The sequence below is a fragment of the Lupinus angustifolius genome, chromosome LG04, assembly GCF_001865875.1.
Source record: "Lupinus angustifolius cultivar Tanjil chromosome LG04, LupAngTanjil_v1.0, whole genome shotgun sequence".
Classification (NCBI taxonomy): domain Eukaryota; kingdom Viridiplantae; phylum Streptophyta; class Magnoliopsida; order Fabales; family Fabaceae; genus Lupinus; species Lupinus angustifolius.
The window spans coordinates 9,333,768-9,352,929 of NC_032012.1; the positions used below are offsets into that span (position 1 = coordinate 9,333,768).

The 19,162-nt window shown below is 33.5% G+C and overlaps 5 protein-coding genes across 6 annotated transcripts; 1 reads left to right on the forward strand and 4 right to left on the reverse strand.

Annotated features, from left to right (window-relative positions):
• Positions 999-3,647, forward strand: LOC109345609 (pentatricopeptide repeat-containing protein At4g21705, mitochondrial). The gene is made up of 2 exons (XM_019584707.1): positions 999-1,269; positions 1,821-3,647. The coding sequence occupies exons 1-2, from the start codon at positions 1,033-1,035 to the stop codon at positions 3,057-3,059; spliced, it is 1,476 nt and encodes a 491-aa protein (XP_019440252.1). The 5' UTR covers positions 999-1,032; the 3' UTR covers positions 3,060-3,647.
• Positions 3,897-5,386, reverse strand: LOC109345611 (stress-related protein-like). The gene is made up of 2 exons (XM_019584708.1): positions 5,164-5,386; positions 3,897-4,746 (listed from the first exon to the last, which is right to left on the reverse strand). Exons 1-2 carry the CDS (start codon positions 5,200-5,202, stop codon positions 4,132-4,134), a joined length of 654 nt encoding a protein of 217 aa, XP_019440253.1. The 5' UTR covers positions 5,203-5,386; the 3' UTR covers positions 3,897-4,131.
• On the reverse strand, positions 6,530-8,511 carry LOC109345613 (stem-specific protein TSJT1-like). The gene is made up of 4 exons (XM_019584710.1): positions 8,156-8,511; positions 7,428-7,668; positions 7,009-7,129; positions 6,530-6,790 (listed from the first exon to the last, which is right to left on the reverse strand). Exons 1-4 carry the CDS (start codon positions 8,356-8,358, stop codon positions 6,591-6,593), a joined length of 765 nt encoding a protein of 254 aa, XP_019440255.1. The 5' UTR covers positions 8,359-8,511; the 3' UTR covers positions 6,530-6,590.
• Positions 9,127-14,518, reverse strand: LOC109345612 (allantoinase). 2 transcript variants are annotated; one of them, XR_002107430.1, is made up of 16 exons: positions 14,375-14,518; positions 14,178-14,274; positions 13,866-13,986; positions 13,601-13,674; positions 13,278-13,354; positions 13,096-13,132; positions 12,943-13,028; positions 12,487-12,546; positions 12,211-12,356; positions 11,695-11,821; positions 11,237-11,392; positions 11,038-11,148; positions 10,116-10,226; positions 9,683-9,781; positions 9,276-9,508; positions 9,127-9,242 (listed from the first exon to the last, which is right to left on the reverse strand). XR_002107430.1 is itself a non-coding variant. In XM_019584709.1 (15 exons), exons 1-15 carry the CDS (start codon positions 14,477-14,479, stop codon positions 9,380-9,382), a joined length of 1,536 nt encoding a protein of 511 aa, XP_019440254.1. In that variant the 5' UTR covers positions 14,480-14,518; the 3' UTR covers positions 9,127-9,379. The 2 variants fall into 2 exon arrangements, 1 of the variants encoding a protein (XP_019440254.1); XM_019584709.1 differs by having other exon boundaries at positions 9,127-9,508.
• On the reverse strand, positions 15,324-18,671 carry LOC109345614. Its single transcript, XM_019584712.1, has 5 exons — positions 18,466-18,671; positions 17,052-17,202; positions 16,906-16,972; positions 16,582-16,816; positions 15,324-15,811 (listed from the first exon to the last, which is right to left on the reverse strand). The coding sequence occupies exons 1-5, from the start codon at positions 18,549-18,551 to the stop codon at positions 15,601-15,603; spliced, it is 750 nt and encodes a 249-aa protein (XP_019440257.1). The 5' UTR covers positions 18,552-18,671; the 3' UTR covers positions 15,324-15,600.

A 19,162-nucleotide genomic window follows, 5' to 3' on the forward strand; every position in this document is an offset into this window, starting at 1 on the left:
TTTAACTTTCACTTTCATAGGATACAATCAGACTCCTAAACACATTTGTTATAATTAAATTATTGGTTAGAACATCTTCAAATGAAAGTTGCATATAATTGTACAAATTGTATACAATTTTGATGAGCATCATACACTTGACTATAAACCAATTAATGAGTTTCAAACCAAAACCACAGTCTACAACTTTTGTAGCAATGGACTTTAAGCGTGAGTGATTATTTGAGTTCCATAAAGTGAAAAACATATAACATAGTATGATCTATATTTATTGGAGTAAACTTGTGGTCTCCACTTTATATTAAGGTGGAGTAATTTTGTCTAAAATTTACATCAATCAATTTTAACATGCAAAGTAACACAAAGTGTAAGACGACATATTTCTCTTGATATACTTTTTTTTTGTTTAAGATCCTATTCTCAAACTAGAGATTTTGTATCAACAAGACATAGTCTAGTACTATAAGGCACTGCTAAATTCTTATGATAACCAAAATGTTAAAGGTTTGATTTCTAGATATGACACTTAGAAGCAGTCATGCATCCCAAAATAGATTAGTTCCTTATCCATAATGATGAGTGAGACTCCTCTCCAGTAATGGAGAGGAAAGTGAGATGAAAATACATAGAAAAACCAAAAGACAATGATATTTTTATCCCTTTAACTTAATCTGAATTACATTTTTACCCTTAAAAATAGACTAAAAAATCTAACTGCCATCTCCAATAATGGAGAAGAGTCTGACTCAATAATGAGAGAATATCTTTATTAGTACAAAAAAAAAAAAGAAATCAAACATATATCATTTAAATTAATTATCCATTACAATTAAAAAATTGTTAGAGATGTATAATGGAATTATTTATTAATACTCATGTCCTTATCTATTACAACTAAAAAATAGTTTAGAAAAGATAAACGCAAAAGCCCACCAAAAAATGGAATAATGGCCCAACTTTTACAAAAAAAAAAAAATTCTTAAACCTTATTCATTAACTGTATCATCTTCATCAGAATCAAAAACCCTAACCATGGTGATGATGAAGCTTCTTCGCAGAATTGTATTTCAAACGACAAGGTCATATTACAGTAGTAGGACCAATAAACCTACACTCTACTCCAAAATCAGTCCCCTTGGAAACCCTACCACGAGTGTCGTACCTGAACTCGACGATTGGATCTTCAAAGGGAACAAGCTTCGAGTCGCAGAGCTTCAGCGAATCGTTCGCGATTTCAGAAAGCGTAGGAGGTTCACCCAAGCCCTTCAGGTTTGATATTATGATGCGTGAAAATGGAATGTTTTTGGTTTATTGTGTCATTTGATTAAGTGATACTTGTTGTCTTGTTTCATTGTTATTGATTTAGTGAGATACATTCATTATATTTTGATTGAATTAATCATGAATTTCGTGTAAAAAACACAATTTTGTTGACAATTGAAATATCCCAGAATGAGGGGGATCAGTGTAATGTGTTCCGGGTGCATGTAGTTAAACAAATTGATTAATCTTTTATTGAACAAATAATCAAGGTTTAAATTTTTGATGTTTGTAAGCTTCTCTGACAAGTTTTACTGGATTAAGCTAAAAAGTACTTTTTGAGGCCATGAGCTGATTTCATAAGTATATTTTGATAAGCTGTTCCCATAAGTCCAAATAATCTCTTCATAAGACGTATGTGACTATGTCAGACCAGAAATAAGCTTGGTTTCCTTTTACTCATTGCGATGTGAATGGTGAAGGAACTGTGTTTGGGTATCTTGAAACACCTCTTCGGTTATTTGTATTTATCCCTTAATTTGGTTTCTTAATGGCTTCAGGTGTCTGAGTGGATGAACAAGAATGGAGTGTGCATATTTTCTCCAGTTGAACATGCTGTGCATTTGGATCTTATTGGCAAGGTTCAAGGATATACTTCTGCAGAGAGCTACTTTAGTAGCTTGAAGGACCAAGATAAAACTGATAAAACATATGGTGCTCTTTTGAATTGCTATGTTCGTCAGCGCCAAGTTGACAAAGCCCTCTCTCATTTGCAGAAAATGAAGGAGTTGGGGTTTGCTTCGTCACCTCTAACTTACAATGATATTATGTGCCTATACACAAATATTGGCAAGCACGAGAAGGTTCCTGATGTGCTAACTGAGATGAAAGAAAACAAAGTTTTGCCGGATAACTTCAGCTATAGAATCTGTATAAACTCTTACGGTTTGAGGTTTGATATCGATGGAATGGAAAGATTACTGAAAGAGATGGAAAGTCAACCACACATTGTGATGGATTGGAACACTTATTCTGTTGTAGCTAATTTCTATATAAAAGCAAGACTTACAAGTAAGGCGGTCGATGCTCTAAGGAAATCAGAGGAGAGGCTAGATAACAAAAGTGGTTTGGGTTACAATCATCTTATCTCTCTCTATGCCCGGATAAGAAAAAAGAACGAGGTCTTAAGATTATGGGATCTGGAGAAAAGTGCTTGCAAGAGGTGCTTAAACAGGGATTATACGACCTTGCTGGAATCTCTGGTAAAGCTTGGCGAGTTTGATGAAGCTGAGAAAATACTGGAGGAATGGGAATCCTCTGGCAATTGCTATGATTTTGGAATCCCGAATGTCGTAATCATTGGGTACTCAGGAAAAGGTTTTCCGGAGAAAGCAGAAGCCATGCTTGAAGATTTACAGAAGAAGGGAAAGGTCACCACCCCAAACAGTTGGTCTGTAGTTGCAAGTGGATTCATGAATAAGGGTGAGATGGAGAAAGCATTGAAGTGCTTGAAAACAGCTCTCTCTTTGTATGTCGAAAATAAAGGATGGAAACCTAACCCCAAGGTGATCTCAGGCATTTTGAATTGGCTTGGTAATAAGGGCAGTGTTGAAGATGCAGAGGTTTTGGTGAGTTCGTTAAGAAATGTTGTCCCAGTAGATAGAGAAATGTATCATGCCCTAATCAAGACTTATGTAAGAGGTGGTAAAGAGGTGGATGGACTTTTGGACCGCATGAAAGTAGATAAAGTTGATGAAAATGAAGAAACTAAGGAGATTGTTAACATGAGGAAGGCATAAAATTGGAAACCTTTCACATTCAACACTTCTGTGGCTGAGCCATGTATATTCATGTGTGGATATGAGCAGGAATGTGTAGAGTGTAGACAAGACTCAAGAGTACGAGAGAAGAGTACTTGGATTTGGGTGGAAGCTTTGAAGCTTCATCAGATGACACCCAGAAATGAAGCACAACCGAAGCGCTAGTAGGGACCAGACTGTAATGCTCTCCCATTGCCTGCATACTTTTAATGCAATTTTATTTTCAACTCAATGGTGGAAATGAATTGACATACTTAAATACTATTGGAGTTTGATTAGTTACATATGCAGTCAAGCTTATTTACTCGGTTAAACAAATAAGCTTAGGATTGAAGCGAGACTCAATTATTCAAATTTGACAAGCAGAGTTTCTCTTTTACAAGCACTATTAGAGTCGGAGTGTATTTATTTATTATACCAATTGTTCATTATGTAATGTGTTTAACATTTTCTGGCATTAGAACTCGTTTTAAAAAAAATGCTTTTTGCAATTGAAGTTGTATTGTATATTATTTGTCTAACGGATCGTCATTCTTGAATAAAGAATTAGTTTACTGCTATTTTTATTCAGCTTCTAGTATACTGATGTTCATTACATATCAAATTAATGAAATTAAAATTACTTAATAATAGTCTATTGGTCTTACCAACCATGTTGATAATGTTAGAGGATGACTTCTAATTTCGCCTTCCTTTATATATAAGAATTGAAACTTGGAAATAATAAACATTGTCACAGGAGGAGGATACCATAAAAAATGTCATGCCACATTACTCAGCAAGCCATGATCATATCATATCCATAACACAAGACAAGACTTATAAAGACTTCAATATTATAAAGTAAAGTTGACCAAAAATTCCATTTACACAACAAAGCATTCACAGCACATGGTTACACCACATACTAGTAACTAGTAATCACCTTTACGTTAAAGACTTGAAACCAAAGTACCCAAACAACACAACAGGACACAGTAAGTTTTTAAAAAAACTAAAAAAGACATAACCCAAAGAAACTGAAACGAAAAACTTGAGATCACAGATCAAATCATGCAACATTAGTGAACACATTGGCAATTTTCTTAGTAGGGACCAATGGCAGATAAGCAGAGACCCGGTAACCTTTCTCAGCGGACAAAGCAACTGCCTCATTATACTTCTCAGTGCAATATGCCGCCTTAGGCAACACGGCATTAGCAACCTTAGGGAACAGTGGCAATTGGTTCAGCATCCTCCATGCCAACACGGCAGCCTGCTCAGCCTTTGGCTCATATTTGTCATAAGCGCTCTTTGCCAGCCCAGAAGCAATATCCACCACACCAGTGCGGCGGACCTCAGAGACAACGCTGCGGGCCTGGGAAGAGACCTTCTTGACATTGCTGGGGACATGGCGGTCGATCTCAGCAACAGACTCATCAACCTTGCGATCCACATATTTGAGAAGCTCCACAGGGACAAGGTGGAATTTGTCATAGACAGGAGCCACGACAGTTTTCACAGCTTCCTCAACAGTCTCCACGCCAGATTTGAGTGGACCAGAACGTTCCTTGGCATAGGCGTAGACAATAGCAGCATGCATCAAAGTTTGGATCGTGACAAAATGCACGAATTCCAGGTACTTGAGTTCTTGCTGCTGCTGTTGTTGCTCTTCATTCTGCTCAACCTTTCAAATTGAATCAAATTATAAAGCAATTGGAAACCCTAAATCCATTATTCAATTCAATCAAAATATAAAGCAATTGGAAACCCTAAAACCTTCGTTAAATTCAATTAAAAAAATAATAGAAATCTTAAAATACTAGAGTTATTACTCTTCAGTGTCCTCAACCTTAAAAACAACCCGATTCGATAAAATAAAATTAAAAAGGTATTCGAAACCCTAAAACATTAATTAAATTCAATCTCTAATCACTAAGCAACTAGAACTTTTGTTGTTGGTCTTGATCATTCTAAATTCTCAAGCTTTAAAATTGAATCGTATTCGGATCAACAGATTCAAAGAAACCAAATTATAATGAAAACCCTAAAATCAAGAATTGAATAATTAAATAAATAAAAAATAGAATGAAAAGAAAGGTACCAATTGGTGAGTAGTAGAGGGTGGTGGTTCAGAGGCCATGATCGAAGGAAGGAAAGTGAGGTTTTAGGTTAAGTTGTGATAAGAGAATGAAAATGGTGAAATGAGAAAAAGGGGAAAAGGATAGTATTTATAGTAAGGTAAAAGTAGAGAGTGTGAAATGAAAGGTTACGCAAACAAAACGGCGAACAAACGCGGATCGCAGTTAAGACGGTATCACTAACAGAGTATCTTTTTCTTCTTTTGGTAAACGATCCTTCTAAATACTCACTTTCTAAATAATATATATTCTAAACCACTTTTCTATTTCTATTATAAAACCAAAAACTACCAATTTCATCGAGACAAAAAAATTTGTACGATGTTTTATATATTATTATTATATCATTTATCATTCATATTTAATTATGATTGTCTATCTTTAAATCATAGGTAATGTAATGACTATGTATAAATCTAGATATGAATATTATACTATTTGAAGAATTACAAAAAGAATATATGAAATTACTATTAAAATAATATCATTATTTTACTCCTAGGGATGACAAAAATATCCATTCTGTGGGTACAAGCTAAAATATTAGTAATGAATACTCATAAAAATAATCTATCGATGAGAATGTATACCCTTCTCTGAGTATCCAGATAATTATAAATTTATTTTTTAATTAAACATTTTATGTATATTTTTTATTATAAATATATGTTATTTATTTTATTATTATTTTATAATGAGTTTTGTAATTAAAATGTAATAATATATTTAACATACATAAAATTTCTCGTATAATAATTATTTTATATATATATGTATATTGATTATTAAAAATATATAAATATATATTTAGACAGCCTCTCGCCATCCCTAATTACTTCTCATGAAGAATATAGTTTTTTTTTTCAATTCCAATCATAAATATTTGCTTTATGGAACACGTTAAATTTTTTCCAAATATGTTGTGTCATCTTTATAGTTTTTCAAACTGGTTTCTTATTAAATACATTCTGACCTGGGCTAATATCTAAAAATAATTATACTCTACCTTATTTCACACTAAACTCTTATTAATACTCTATTTTTCTATATTTATCAACATGTTTGAAACTTTGAATAGAGTAAATTAAAAAGAGAAATAATGTATTGGTTGATATCTAGTCCTCACAATAATCAGGCTAGAATATTCTATGCTGACCACACTTTAAAAAAGGAAATAAACAATTGATTCTATTATATCTTATTTTAATTAGTATATTGTAAAATTACAATAATTATTTTAATTAGCAAGCATGCATCTATATATATATATATATATATATATATAGAACATGAAGCTACAAACAAATAGAATATTTTATTTAGATTATAAAAGAAGTTGGAATTTGATGATCCTTATTACTTTCTGATAAGTATCAAATATGATAAACATTTATTCTCCCTTAACCTCAGTAGGATCAGCCCAATTTGCTGCACTTCCAGTGCGAGGAATGCTAGGAATCCTTGTGAACAAATCCACCTTAAAATATACACTCATGATGTTTCCACCTTCATCTTCTTCAGCAATACCTTTAACCTTGTTTAGTGGATGATCAAAGCTTGTTAACCCACTTCCATTAATGAAGATGCACCCTGCATTCCAATTCAAGAGCCTAATACAACAACAACAACGACCAAACCTTTATCCTACTAGGTGGGGCTGACTATATAGATCGAACAGCGCCAAAATGTTATATTATAAATCATGTTGATCGATAATCAAGTACTAGTTATTTTACTTGAATTGTGAAAGTTCAAACAAAACAGAATTTGGAGAATGAAATTTTAGTTAGCTAAAGTGCTAAACTAACCTGGAGGAAAAGGTGCACAAGATTTTCCACAGCCATCTCTAATGATTTTAGGGTCATCTGAGCAGACCAATGATCCATCCTTTGCCACTCCCCACTGAAAATTCACACTTCCCTCGCGATCCTAACATCGGCATCAGCTATGTTAAAACCAACACAAACGAAATATCCAAGAACAGTACAACATGAATACTAATGCTGCCCTTGGCTTAAAATGGAAAAAAAAAATGTCTTTTCCTTTTATTAGGGGATTAAGGTTCTAATTTGTAGTCTGCAGCCACAATTGCTGCAACACTATTGTTGTTTTAGCAGTTTACGCAATTGCGTCACGATTTCCTACAACGAATGCAACATAATTGGAACTAGAACTGAAAAGATAAATAGAGAAAACTCATAAAGTAACTACATTGATCATAACTCACCCTGGCTAAAAAAAGAGTGTTTGTCTTGACATCAAAGATAATGAATGCGAATTTTCCGTCGAGCTCTTTAACAACTTGGTCAGGTGGGTATGGAGCACGATCTCTTAGAGCCTTATAGGCTTCAACCACAATCATGGCTTCTGTTGCTTGTCTTTGGAGACCATAGTAATGTCTAAGGTCAGCAATGTTTTCTAGAGTTCCAACAAAAATGCAGAAGATATCATCAAGAACAACAATAGACCTGTCATAATATATTCACAACATGAGAAATTTGTTGCAAGAACATAGTTTAGTTACAATTAATTAAAACAAAACCAGACAACCAACCAGTTGAATCCTGATCCAATGGTAGTAAAATTTCAACTAAACATGCATAATAGAATCATTTTAACTATCTAACACAATTTTCAGTGTGTTTTCAGTTGAAAGGGATTGTGAGAAAGCAAATCTAAAAGGGTTTTTGTTACATAAGATTATCTTAGAGGAAAAACAGTTCTTACTTCTCCAAATGTTGGCAACATAAGCCTTTTTCTAACCCTCTTTGGTGAAGAAAAACTGAATTCTTCAAGCTGAATTTTTAGACATAATCAGATTATCTTAGATAGCAACTTCAAACTACTTTTAGTGCTAATTGATACATTCTTCCTATACAAAACCATTTTTTACAAACATATATACATGAGAAATAAAAATTGATGAATATATAAGCTTTGGATATATGTATGTACCTTGGGTGTATTGGACTTTGATCTTGATGAGACAAAGCCATAAAATTCCCATGAGGAAGATTGTAAACAGCAGAATCATGAGGCCATAAAGATTGAAACTTGTCTAAAATTTCAACAGGGTTCTTTGAACTATTGGACCCAATTGTGGGAAGACTCAGCTCCTCCGGTGGTTTTCCAATAGCTTTTGCAAACACTGCCAACATTTTTGGCTGACTAGTTTTATGACTTCAATGCTTCTTCAGCTTGTGCACTTCTCAAAGTGTTTCATAGACACCTCACAAATAGACAAATAGTTGCATTGCACATCAAACATGTGGCAGCCTCTAAGAGAAAGTTTCATATCCTTGGGTGATACGTGTATAATAAGTAACCAAGCTAGAACTATAAGTTACATGCAAACTGAAATGTGTTGCAAGACAGTGTTTTAAGTTGCTGTTTAGGTAAGTTTTTATGATTGTGGTTATTGTGGACGTTACGATATAAATTACGATTGTTACAAGTTCAATTTTTTTTGTAGTTAAAAAAATACTTTTAAATTTAATGAAGTGCAATGCCATCACCTTATTCATCAGCAACTTCTTTTGGACTATTCAAAAAACAATATGTATGTAACTGATATAGTGTTCTAGGTGTTTCTTGTCCCCAAAGTCTTATTGGGCAAAAGCGGGGCCCAGTTTTGAAGTTATATTAGAGGATAAGGACATTTGACAAATGATACTTAAGAGGACATTTGCAACATTAGTTGTGCAAGCTTTATTCATGTACCTTCTAGCAACTCAATTCAAGAAGCATCAAGGAGCTACCACTGATATAAATAGACAAGATAAAAAAAACAAATGATTATCTTGGCTGCTCCTATTTCTCTTCTTATATTCTTTTATAATCAGACCAGGATTAATATTGTTCTTAATATATATACATGTTCTTTTGTAGCAAAAAAAAACTAGACATGTTCTTTTTATTCAATGTTATGTGAAAGAAAGAAAGTATGGCATTATGTTTCAGTGTCCAAATATCTTTACACTAATGATACAAGCTATAACTATAGTAGTGTAGGAGAAGGAGAATGTGTTGCTCAAATAGCCAATGTCAAAAGCTACCTCCATCTCTTATAAGACAACATGAATCAGGGTCATGATAAACATTAGGGACTCTAAGAGGAGAACAAAAAGTAAATAATGAGTTTAGAATATAAGTTATGAGTATTGCCAAATTTGAACCAATTCATTTGGCTAGAATTGGAACACCACAGGCTGCAGGAGCATGCTTCCCATCTCTAAAGACAAGGTTTCCTCTTACAAAAGTGTCCAAAACTTTTCCTGATAACCTTCTTCCCATATAAGCTGAGAGGCTCTAAATATCAAAAACAGCCAAGTTATTAGCATAACACATTTTCTTCTAACATGAAAGTTCATGTACTAATTGTATATATAAAGTAGAGTGAAAAAAGTGGAGCTTTTTCAAATGAAGCAAGGAGTCATAAAAGGAATGAGTTCAATGCCAGGATAGAGAAGAATGAAGACTTACAGGATGTTTAAGGAAAACAGGATAATCATCATTCAGCTCAAATTCCACCTCTGGTTGCCACACTACAATATCTGCATGGTTTCCAACTGCAATGGCCCCCTAAAGCATAAACGGAAATTTAGTCGGAATGTCGGATTTGACCTTAAATTATCTCTAAGAAACATATAAGTTGACTTGACAATCACGTAAGTTCCTCGTCACGTGGAAACAAATTATAGAGATGGTAGTTTTACATTTGAAATTTTTAATAGGGGTCCAAAGGAATGAGGCCTTACATTATTCCAAGTAGAAATGAAAGTTCTATAATCAGAATCATGCAATTATTTTTAGTTAAGACAGATTGCAATAAATAGAATCAAAGAGAATTAAAACTGATATTGTTAATTATAGTATACCAAGTCTGAGGAAAATAAGGAAGCTACAATCATGTTACCTTTGATTCTAGTCTGGCCAATGTTGCAGGTTTCTTGCTCCACAATAACGATAATTGTTCCAGAGTTGCTCCATATTTCTTTCCATATGACCAAGTCACTGGAAGATTAAACTACAAGTCTCCCAATAGAACATTAGTTAGTGTTAAGAATTTAGACCAATAGTAGAAGTAACATTTGCAAGATAAGAAATCATGGGTCCCTGGGGTATAAATGATGCGCATTTTATGCTCACTTGGTAGCTACATGTATTAGCTTAGAAATGTTTATGAAAAAATGATATTATATGAAACAAAGGGGTGATGATTCTGTATGCAAACTCAATGTTCATATCACTAAAACAAGAAGAATCAGAGTCTTATTAGAATAGTCATGGACCAAGAAATGAAAACAAAAAAACAGTATATGATTAATAGGCAAAATAAAATGTTATGCGCTTATGCCATTATATGAGAGAAAATACTTAATCATATGACTGAATTGATTAATAAGTAAACTGTACCAAGCTTAAGCATTAACAAATAATGATAGAGATTGAATCTGATGAACAAGCGCAAATATATACGTCACAACTTCATCTATAAGTTCCTTTCATCGGATTTATATACAATATCATGTGACATCCATCAATTAAAAGATCAAATGAAAGATACAATAGTCAGGATATGGGATACACATGTGGAATTAGAAAAATGTAGCAGTTACACACTATTGTGATTTGCAGCACATTGTTTAGTTACATTGATTAACAAATAGTAAAACTATGAAATGGATATAGTCACCTGATATTTTTATTTACTGTGACTTTGGCTAAGCATTTTGCTCATTCAACTATAAATTTGTAGATTTTTAATGGATTTAAAGTACTGCAGTATGAACAATATTGAATGATCTAGCCTTCACTAAATGAGAAAATTCACTAACCTGCAAAGATGATATGCCACCCCAAGCCCTCAAGAAGTCACCCTCGGCAAGAAGCTTGAGTTCAGGCACAGTTGGAGAATGATCGGAACTTAATAAGTCAATGTGTCCCTCCTGAAAAGTAGAATAAAAGAAGCTAAACTAATGATATCATATATGATTAAAGTAAGACAATACTTCGTATTATGGAGCAGAAGCATACCAATATAGCCTCCCACAGTTTTTCTTTGTTGAATGCATCACGAATTGGTGGGGAACACTTAAAACGAGTATCTCCATTTGGTATCTCGTCAGATGAGAAAGCTAAGTAATGGGGGCAAGTTTCAACACTTACGCTGTCACCACGACTTTTTGCTTTCTGTATAATGTAAGTGTATGGCTATATTTTTAGTAAAATAGAAAAAGAAAACAGAAGAAAACAACATTTAGTCCCTAGATATTTGTAAATGTAAGGTTCGGGGTTTCGGGCATTATAAAGAATGTTGTTTTGATACCATATGAAAGTCAAGTTAATAAAAAACTGCTTCTGATTTCAGTTAATAATCACTCAGACATGTTTACAAAAAGCATTTCATGATTGTCAATCACTCAATCCACAACGAAAAATGTTTTTACATCATAAGAACAAACATACTAAACGAGAAAAATAACATATGATACCTTAATCAGATCTAAGGAAGCACTTGAATCAGACAAGTGGACTATGTGAACATGTGCTCCCTCTAAAGGACCCCCAATGATAGTGTCCTTTGTAACCCCTACAAGTTCTTCAATTGCTCCTTGCTCCCTGGTTAAGTAAAGAGAGAGCTTTAGTAACTTCCATGAAATTTGATGGGCATTATGACATTTAAAGATATATGATATAAGGCTTATGCAAGATAACAAATGGATTGCATCACGCAAAAATATACTCATTGAATATTTCATGCATATTATTAGTTCTTCATGGTCATAGAGTATTCAAAAACAAATCCTGCGACTCATAGCTAGTGATAGCTTCATAACCACCTATCTTTAAACAATGTGAACGCTCTAGAACAAGGGTAGGATTAAGCATGAGACTAACAAATTTCAGGTTTTGATACGATGAAAAGAAATTTATAACATATCATGTATCTGGACTAATGCTTCAACAGCATGCTTATCCAGAGAGCAAAGCCTTAAATAATGTCTTACCATGAAGGTGGCCTAGTGTTGAGATAGGTCGAGTAAACATGCGGGTCACCATTATCTTTAGGTTCCAAATGATTTTTAGAATCAATTTCAATCTCAGAATGCACAAGTAAAGGTCTTCTATATTTCGCCAACACAGAAAGTCCCTCCTAACAAATACATCAAGAAAAAAATATTTAACAATACCAAACCAAAGACAACCCCTTAGTGTAAATTAAATAACATTTCCAAGTAGAATATTTTTTATGTGTCAAAAGTAATGGAAGCAGCCCACAATACCTTGATGTGATCAATAGTAGTCATAGGAAAATCGTTAATTCCTGAAGGACACATAAACGACTACAAAAATAAGACGAAAAGGAGTCAGACCAAAATGTGATAGATATTTTATGTAGATTTACAACGGCTTGCAAAACAGCAGTTCAATTAATATTTGGCATATTTTTGTACCTAGGAAGCACGGGTACTGATACAGGATATGAAATTACAGGTAGGACAGAATATGAATATACTACCAAATACCAACTAGAGGCCGACATGAGAAAATTCTAGAATCCATATATTCTCAACGCAAGTAAACAAATCAATTTGGTGCAAGATAAAGTGTCGAGTGTAATATTTACTTCTTTGAGGAAAAACAGTTGAAATGTTGAATCAATAAGTTGATCCCGCTGAATATGTCCTTCACCACTAATCAGAGTTACTTTAGTAATACACAAGTGTCCAAGTGGTTACCTTTAGACCAAGAACACCAGCACTTAAGAGACCTTCAAGAATAGTGGTATTATGTGCATTTTCAGGAACTAGGCCTCCCCAAAAACCTGCAGAAGATATTAAAAATCAGAAACTTAATTGATTGTATGCCAAGGTTGAGTTTGTTGTTCATACCAACATCAACATAGATTTTATTCTCCGTAGCGTCCAGCTGTAAACAAGTGGAAACCCGTGTTAGAAAAAGAAGCACAATAGTTAACCACAAAATACAGCTTACCTGAGTTCCTGCTCTTACTACCATAGAGAAATATTACTTTTACAAAATTAAATGTATACAAGTGATCAATCACAGATACCTTAAGGCCGAGTGTTTCCTTAGACACAGTTGAAGGGTGATTGTTTAGAGGCATGTCAACCACTGTCGTTACTCCACCTTTTGAAACAGAATAACTTATGTTAGTTTATTCCAAAAGAGCTTAATTAAATTGTTTACTCAAACACACTTTAAGATATATCATGTGAGTGATCATAACAGTATCATATCATATATGCTATATAAAAGTTGTTTTTTGTTGTCCTAAGCTTTGGATCTGGATATTCTTAAGAAGCATAGAAAAAACCTTTCGGAGTTAAAAATAAAGAAAAACTGTAGAGCAATAGAGGAAGAACATGTGCATACCAGCAGCAGCAGCTCTAGTACCAGTAAGAAATCCCTCCCAATCAGTTCTCCCCGGCTCATCAAGATGTACATGCCTGCAAAATAAGCAATTTATACTCTTTTTTTAGCGGCTATAATTTCAATCATTTCAAGGAAGGTGTAACCGTGTAAGTATTAAACTCTTCTAGTCTAGCATCCCTATCTTGTGATACAAATTTGTTTCAAAAGATGCATCTACGGAAGATTGAAATAAACAAAGCAAGAGAAGATGATTCGCGCATCTTACACATCGATCAAGCCAGGCATGACAACGGCCTCCCCATAATCGATTACTTGTTCTGGCTTAGAACTCCCCTTCTTACCATATCCTTCAACAATGGATATTATCTTCCCTTCATTTATCTCCACTATTCACATATCACAAGTAAAACTCAAATGAGTCCCTACAATTCCATTCACCTCACTCAAGTACAAATACTTTTCCTTCTAAATTATAATCTTTTCATAGGTAAACGATTTATGGAAAAAGGAAACTACTTTATGCAACAAAAGCTTATAAATTGAACAAAAGTAAAGAAAATGATAATGAAATAAGAACCTGAACCAGAAATGATCCCTTGTGGGGTCACAATGCGATTGCTGGATATCCAATAATGGTCATAGGGAAGAAGAGTACACTCATCATCCTTTGATGACTGTGACACACACAAAAACATAAACATAAACATAGACATAAACATAATCATGAAACCAAAATCATAAGATAGAATGAAAGTGAATAATAGATTGTGACACCTTTATCAATAATTGGGGTGTGTTAGGATCCTTCAAATAGAAAAATATTAAGAAGGAAACAATAATTGCTAACAAAGGCAATACCCTCCACACTACAGAATCCATTTCTCACTCTGTATTATTGTGAACTTTATTCTCTGGATATTAATAATCCGTGTAACATTTAACTGAGAAAATACAAAGTCAACATTTAACATTTATAAGTGGTTTAAGGACTGTACTTTATTCTCTTCTGAATATACATATCGATTTCATTTATGTTTTCATATTTTTATAGAGTGATTTGTGTAATAATTGTATTCATATTTTATTTTCAGAGATTTGACAGAATCGTTTCTTTAACTATAAATGGGTTTAGTTATTTTGTATGTTTGATAACATATGAGATGAGATTATAAGTTACCTAATTAATTTATTTATTTATTAAAAATGAGTTTGTATTTATATTTGGGAGCGACATCCTGAAAGTATTAGTTCCTTACCCAAAATGATAAAGTATATAATTTGATAGTATAAAAAAAGTAAGGCTCTAAGTTTTGAATGCTTCCCTATTATGTTGTATAAGCCATAGATTTGAATGCTTGTGAGAGAGTTAGAGTGGTAATGTTGCCCTTACCAAAATCCCTTATAATTCATCCATTTGTTTTTGTTGGTCATTTTCATTCAGAGGCTCATTTATTTGAGTTAATCATGTTGCAAGTATTACAATTTTGTTGCTGTAATCATATTGGAAGTAATACAACTTTGCTCTTTATTGAATATCAAGGGAATGCAAAAGTTTACATATTTCTGACGCCTATATTTAAATATTTACATCAAATAATCCAGTTGTTGAGTTTTTGAGCTACATTTTATGTCTCAAGTTCTCAACTGATTTGATATTCCATAAAAAAAATCACTGACTAAAGATTTGTTTTGGAAGGGTGTTTCTCAAAATATCAGAGGAACTGAGGAACAGAATATGCAAATATCTTCATAACAAGTAATTCATTCTGTACAATGATATACAATTACAAATGAGGTAGATACATTTTACCATCTCAACTTCACCACCAACCCACAGAAAACTCAACCTTGGATACTTATTGATGATGTGGGATGCATGCAAACACTGCAACTCTATATATAAACTAAATATACCAAATTACTTTAGGAGTTTCTTATGTGACTAACTTGAAATGGAACACTACCAATCCAAGGCCACACACATCACAGTTGAAACCATTTTATCTTAGGTGTGAGTCATATGTGTCAAAAAGTGAGCCTGGAATGATCAAAGGCAACTTATCTATGTACATGAAAAGCCTTCTTAGATTCTCCCTTGTCACAGTTGCCATGTCTACGACATCCCTATTGTCGGTCAATACCCACAGATCAGCCGAGTTCACTCTCTTAAGACTGTCGCGGCAGAAGGGACATGACTGTGATCTTGTTCTCCTGCATAGCATATCAAATTACATATAGCTTTCAACTATACAAGATAAACAAACACTTGAACATGCATGGGAAGTATGGTGTGTAGCAGGAATAATAAATGCCTGCACCAAAAGAATAAAGCACTTATAAATTAAGAATATCATGTACCAACGGTAGAATGGAGATTTGGTTACACGAATAAAACGGTCGACCGAAGACACACAAGATATACTCATGCTTTCAGAGGCTTATAATATTTTAATGAGCATTCCTACAAAGTAGTACTCATGCTTTCCTTATCCTAATAATAACAATCAATATACGCTCTTCGATTCTTTCAGAGGCTCTAGTGCTAATAAGACTGAAGACACAAGACAACTCTCTATTATCGCAATTCACAACCACTTATGTATACCATATCAGTTGCAATCTACTACTCTGGCACTCTTCAATTCTTTCTAGCTCCAATACTGTAAGTATTGATGTTCAATAGCAATGTCAGTAAAATGAGAATCCATGGCCATAAATATATGGTGCCTGTTTAGGCATCACACCAGCAGTAAATCATAGGATTATTAAACCACGTCACTTTATCGTGAGGCATGGTTGTTGTGTTGGTGTTCTACTTTATAGTGAATAGAACCAAATAAAAACCAACCATAAAATATATTGTTAGAGAATAGTAGAATACAAAGAATCAAGATGTCGTAGAAAGGAAACAATCACCACAACTTCATACTTTTTAATAACAAGACATTATCGTAAAATAGGGAATGTCAGAGAGACAGTACCATTCACGGTAACATTTCAGGCACATGGCATGGTTGCAGTTGGGCAACACAATCTTACTATTCATTTCCATGCATATTCCACATTCTTCTTCTCTTTCAATGTCTATCTCTGAAGCCTGTCTGTGTTCCTCATCATCTCTTCTGCGATACCTTTCCGTGCATACAGTCTTCTGTTTTTTATCCTCTGTATCAGAGGCACCTTGTTGGAGTTGCAATAAAGAGGGATATATGACCGCTGGAAAACAAAGAAGTTCAATACATCGGCAACTAACACAGACTAAAATGCAAACCTGTTAGATTAAAAAAAAACAAAGAAAGATGTACCGTAGAATTCTCTAATACTGGCTTTTCTTTCCTGGGTAGACATTGTAGTTGTCCCGTCCACATACACCTGCAGCATGGAGCAAACTTGTCACCTTGACCAAAATTTTCAGTTCAACGTGAACATCCGAAATATGAAGACATCTAACCTTGTAAATTAGGATTCTTAACAGTCCAAGGGCTCCGGCAAGATTGCAGTCTGTCCATTGCATCAAAAAGAGGAAAAGGTGTGCTGCTGGACTGTAAGACATTCTCATCTGGAGGCACGCACCGTCATATTCCCTTGGAAAATCTGTCGCCCTACACATTCAGTTGCATGGTTAAGCAATAACTTGAATATTGTGATTACAAATTGTTTTATATATTTAGAAACCATAACATTCAGAAATTATGTCACTTATATTGTATATTCTCTGGATAAATTTCACTAGATACTCATCACAAACACAATAAATAACTCCAAAACACTGAACGAAAATTTGACGACTAGGCAGCCTGTGACCGTTGCTCGGAAAGATAATGCATTGCATATCAGAGATAAGGAAGCAAGAAACTGATATTGGAAATCATCATGGACTATTTTCTCCCTCCTCGATTATGTTATTTATTTATTTTTATAGGTCTATTATATGAATATGTTTTCTTTATCCTCTTGTCTCACTTTCTGTCTTTCACTCTAATTCTCCAAACACGCCATTTGCACTTAAACTACTAAGAGCACCATATTTTCATTATTAATACCTACTTCATCAAACATTCAAAGAAAAGGTTGAGTAAGTAATTTAATCTTTCATCTCTTCCACTTCTTTTTTTCCTCTTAATTTTATAGTTTGCTTATCTAATTAAGTACATAACTTTTTTTTTCCATTCCTTCTTGAGTTCTATTGTTGTTCCACATTCCACACTATAGAGGTAGGCTAATGTAATAACGTTTTATACTTCAATTTTCATTCATCAAGTTATCATAAAAATTGGACCCTCCTTCTCGGATTCTTCCGTATCATGTAATAGGAGCAAAATATAGTGACTTTCAAAAAAACCAAATAAAATGACATTACGTAAATAGTAACGAAACCATTCTTCTCCTCTAGCAGTAATGAGAGGCAAAGTTGTCTATGTTATGTTGATAAGGAGCATAATGAAACAGTATAATAGAGTCAATGTCATTCACAAAGTGAAAAACCAAGATTATAAGTATAGATATCACTACCCTAGTATGTATCAAGCAAACAAAACATGAAGTGGGAAAATAGCACCATAGCTTTTCACAGTTTAATCGGTGCTGGGTTCCTTAAAAATCATATCTTTTTACCCCAACAAAGCTTAAAAATATAATTTTTTTCATGAATTTTCAGTTTTATTTACATTCAACAATACAGTATATTTTTTCATTGAAAACTCCTAGTTGAAGCATATGACATAGTTGATGGAAGAACAAAAATAAACCCAGAAAACAATACCCAGTATAATCTCAAAAATCATCCACTTCTAAAAATCACACAAAATCAAAAATTGAACAAGGGAAATAATATGATATATAAGGAAAAAAAGTTGGAAACTGACAAGGTATTGGCATGATGAATATCAGCTTCTAGAAGTTTGAGAGAGTCCTTAAAAGACCTTCGAATGGAACCTGCTGCTATGTACATCTTTCTCAAACACAACACAACCTTGAAGAACCAACAACAAGAAAAACAAGAAGAAAAATCAAAACCCAACAACACAAATATTATGGAAATAGTAATAATAATAATAACCCAAAAAACCCTCTACCCTTTAGGTTTGTCAGACACACTCTCTTTCTTCTTTTTTCGTCTTTAAACATCAACACTTGACACACTATGTCTTCATCACACGTGTCGTAACCTACAGCTTCCTACTCTTAATTAATTTAGTACTATTTTTCACATATTGTTGTTATTGTTTTTTTGTATTGTAAATGTGGCTACATGATAATTGGATAGAATTGCATGAAACTCTAGACTCATGTTAACATGGAATTAGAAAAATGTCATTTTTGTTTTTTTGTTAAAAAATTTACACTAATTATTCCTATAATCATGTTTTTTTCCGCACGTTTTAATTTAGGGTTTAGGATTTAGAACACCAACTAATGTCAGCATTTTTTTTCTTCCATGCATATAAAATGTGTGGTTGATAAATATGAATTTTGTTTCTTTTATAATTTATATGTAGTAAAATAGATAAATATTTGATATTTTTTTTTGCTAAGAAATGCTACTATATCATTAAGGCTCAT

Excerpts from the sequence above, each read along its gene's own strand:
- LOC109345609 (XM_019584707.1), top strand. The coding sequence starts at position 1,033 with ATGGTGATGATGAAGCTTCTTCGCAGAATTGTATTTCAAACGACAAGG. Across the intron at positions 1,270-1,820 it reads GGTTCACCCAAGCCCTTCAG|GTGTCTGAGTGGATGAACAA; the intron begins GTTTGATATTAT and ends TAATGGCTTCAG.
- LOC109345613 (XM_019584710.1), bottom strand. The coding sequence starts at position 8,358 with ATGTTGGCAGTGTTTGCAAAAGCTATTGGAAAACCACCGGAGGAGCTG. Across the intron at positions 7,669-8,155 it reads CAAAGTCCAATACACCCAAG|GTCTATTGTTGTTCTTGATG; the intron begins GTACATACATAT and ends ATATTATGACAG. Across the intron at positions 6,791-7,008 it reads TTGTGCACCTTTTCCTCCAG|GGTGCATCTTCATTAATGGA; the intron begins GTTAGTTTAGCA and ends ATTGGAATGCAG.
- LOC109345614 (XM_019584712.1), bottom strand. The coding sequence starts at position 18,551 with ATGTACATAGCAGCAGGTTCCATTCGAAGGTCTTTTAAGGACTCTCTC. Across the intron at positions 17,203-18,465 it reads ATTCATCATGCCAATACCTT|GGCGACAGATTTTCCAAGGG; the intron begins GTCAGTTTCCAA and ends CTGAATGTGTAG. Across the intron at positions 16,817-16,905 it reads CAGTATTAGAGAATTCTACG|CGGTCATATATCCCTCTTTA; the intron begins GTACATCTTTCT and ends TTTGTTTTCCAG.
- LOC109345611 (XM_019584708.1), bottom strand. The coding sequence starts at position 5,202 with ATGGCCTCTGAACCACCACCCTCTACTACTCACCAATTG. Across the intron at positions 4,747-5,163 it reads CCTCTACTACTCACCAATTG|GTTGAGCAGAATGAAGAGCA; the intron begins GTACCTTTCTTT and ends TCAATTTGAAAG.
- LOC109345612 (XM_019584709.1), bottom strand. The coding sequence starts at position 14,479 with ATGGATTCTGTAGTGTGGAGGGTATTGCCTTTGTTAGCAATTATTGTT. Across the intron at positions 14,275-14,374 it reads CACCCCAATTATTGATAAAG|TCATCAAAGGATGATGAGTG; the intron begins GTGTCACAATCT and ends TGTGTGTCACAG. Across the intron at positions 9,509-9,682 it reads CTGTTTTCCTTAAACATCCT|AGCCTCTCAGCTTATATGGG; the intron begins GTAAGTCTTCAT and ends TTTGATATTTAG.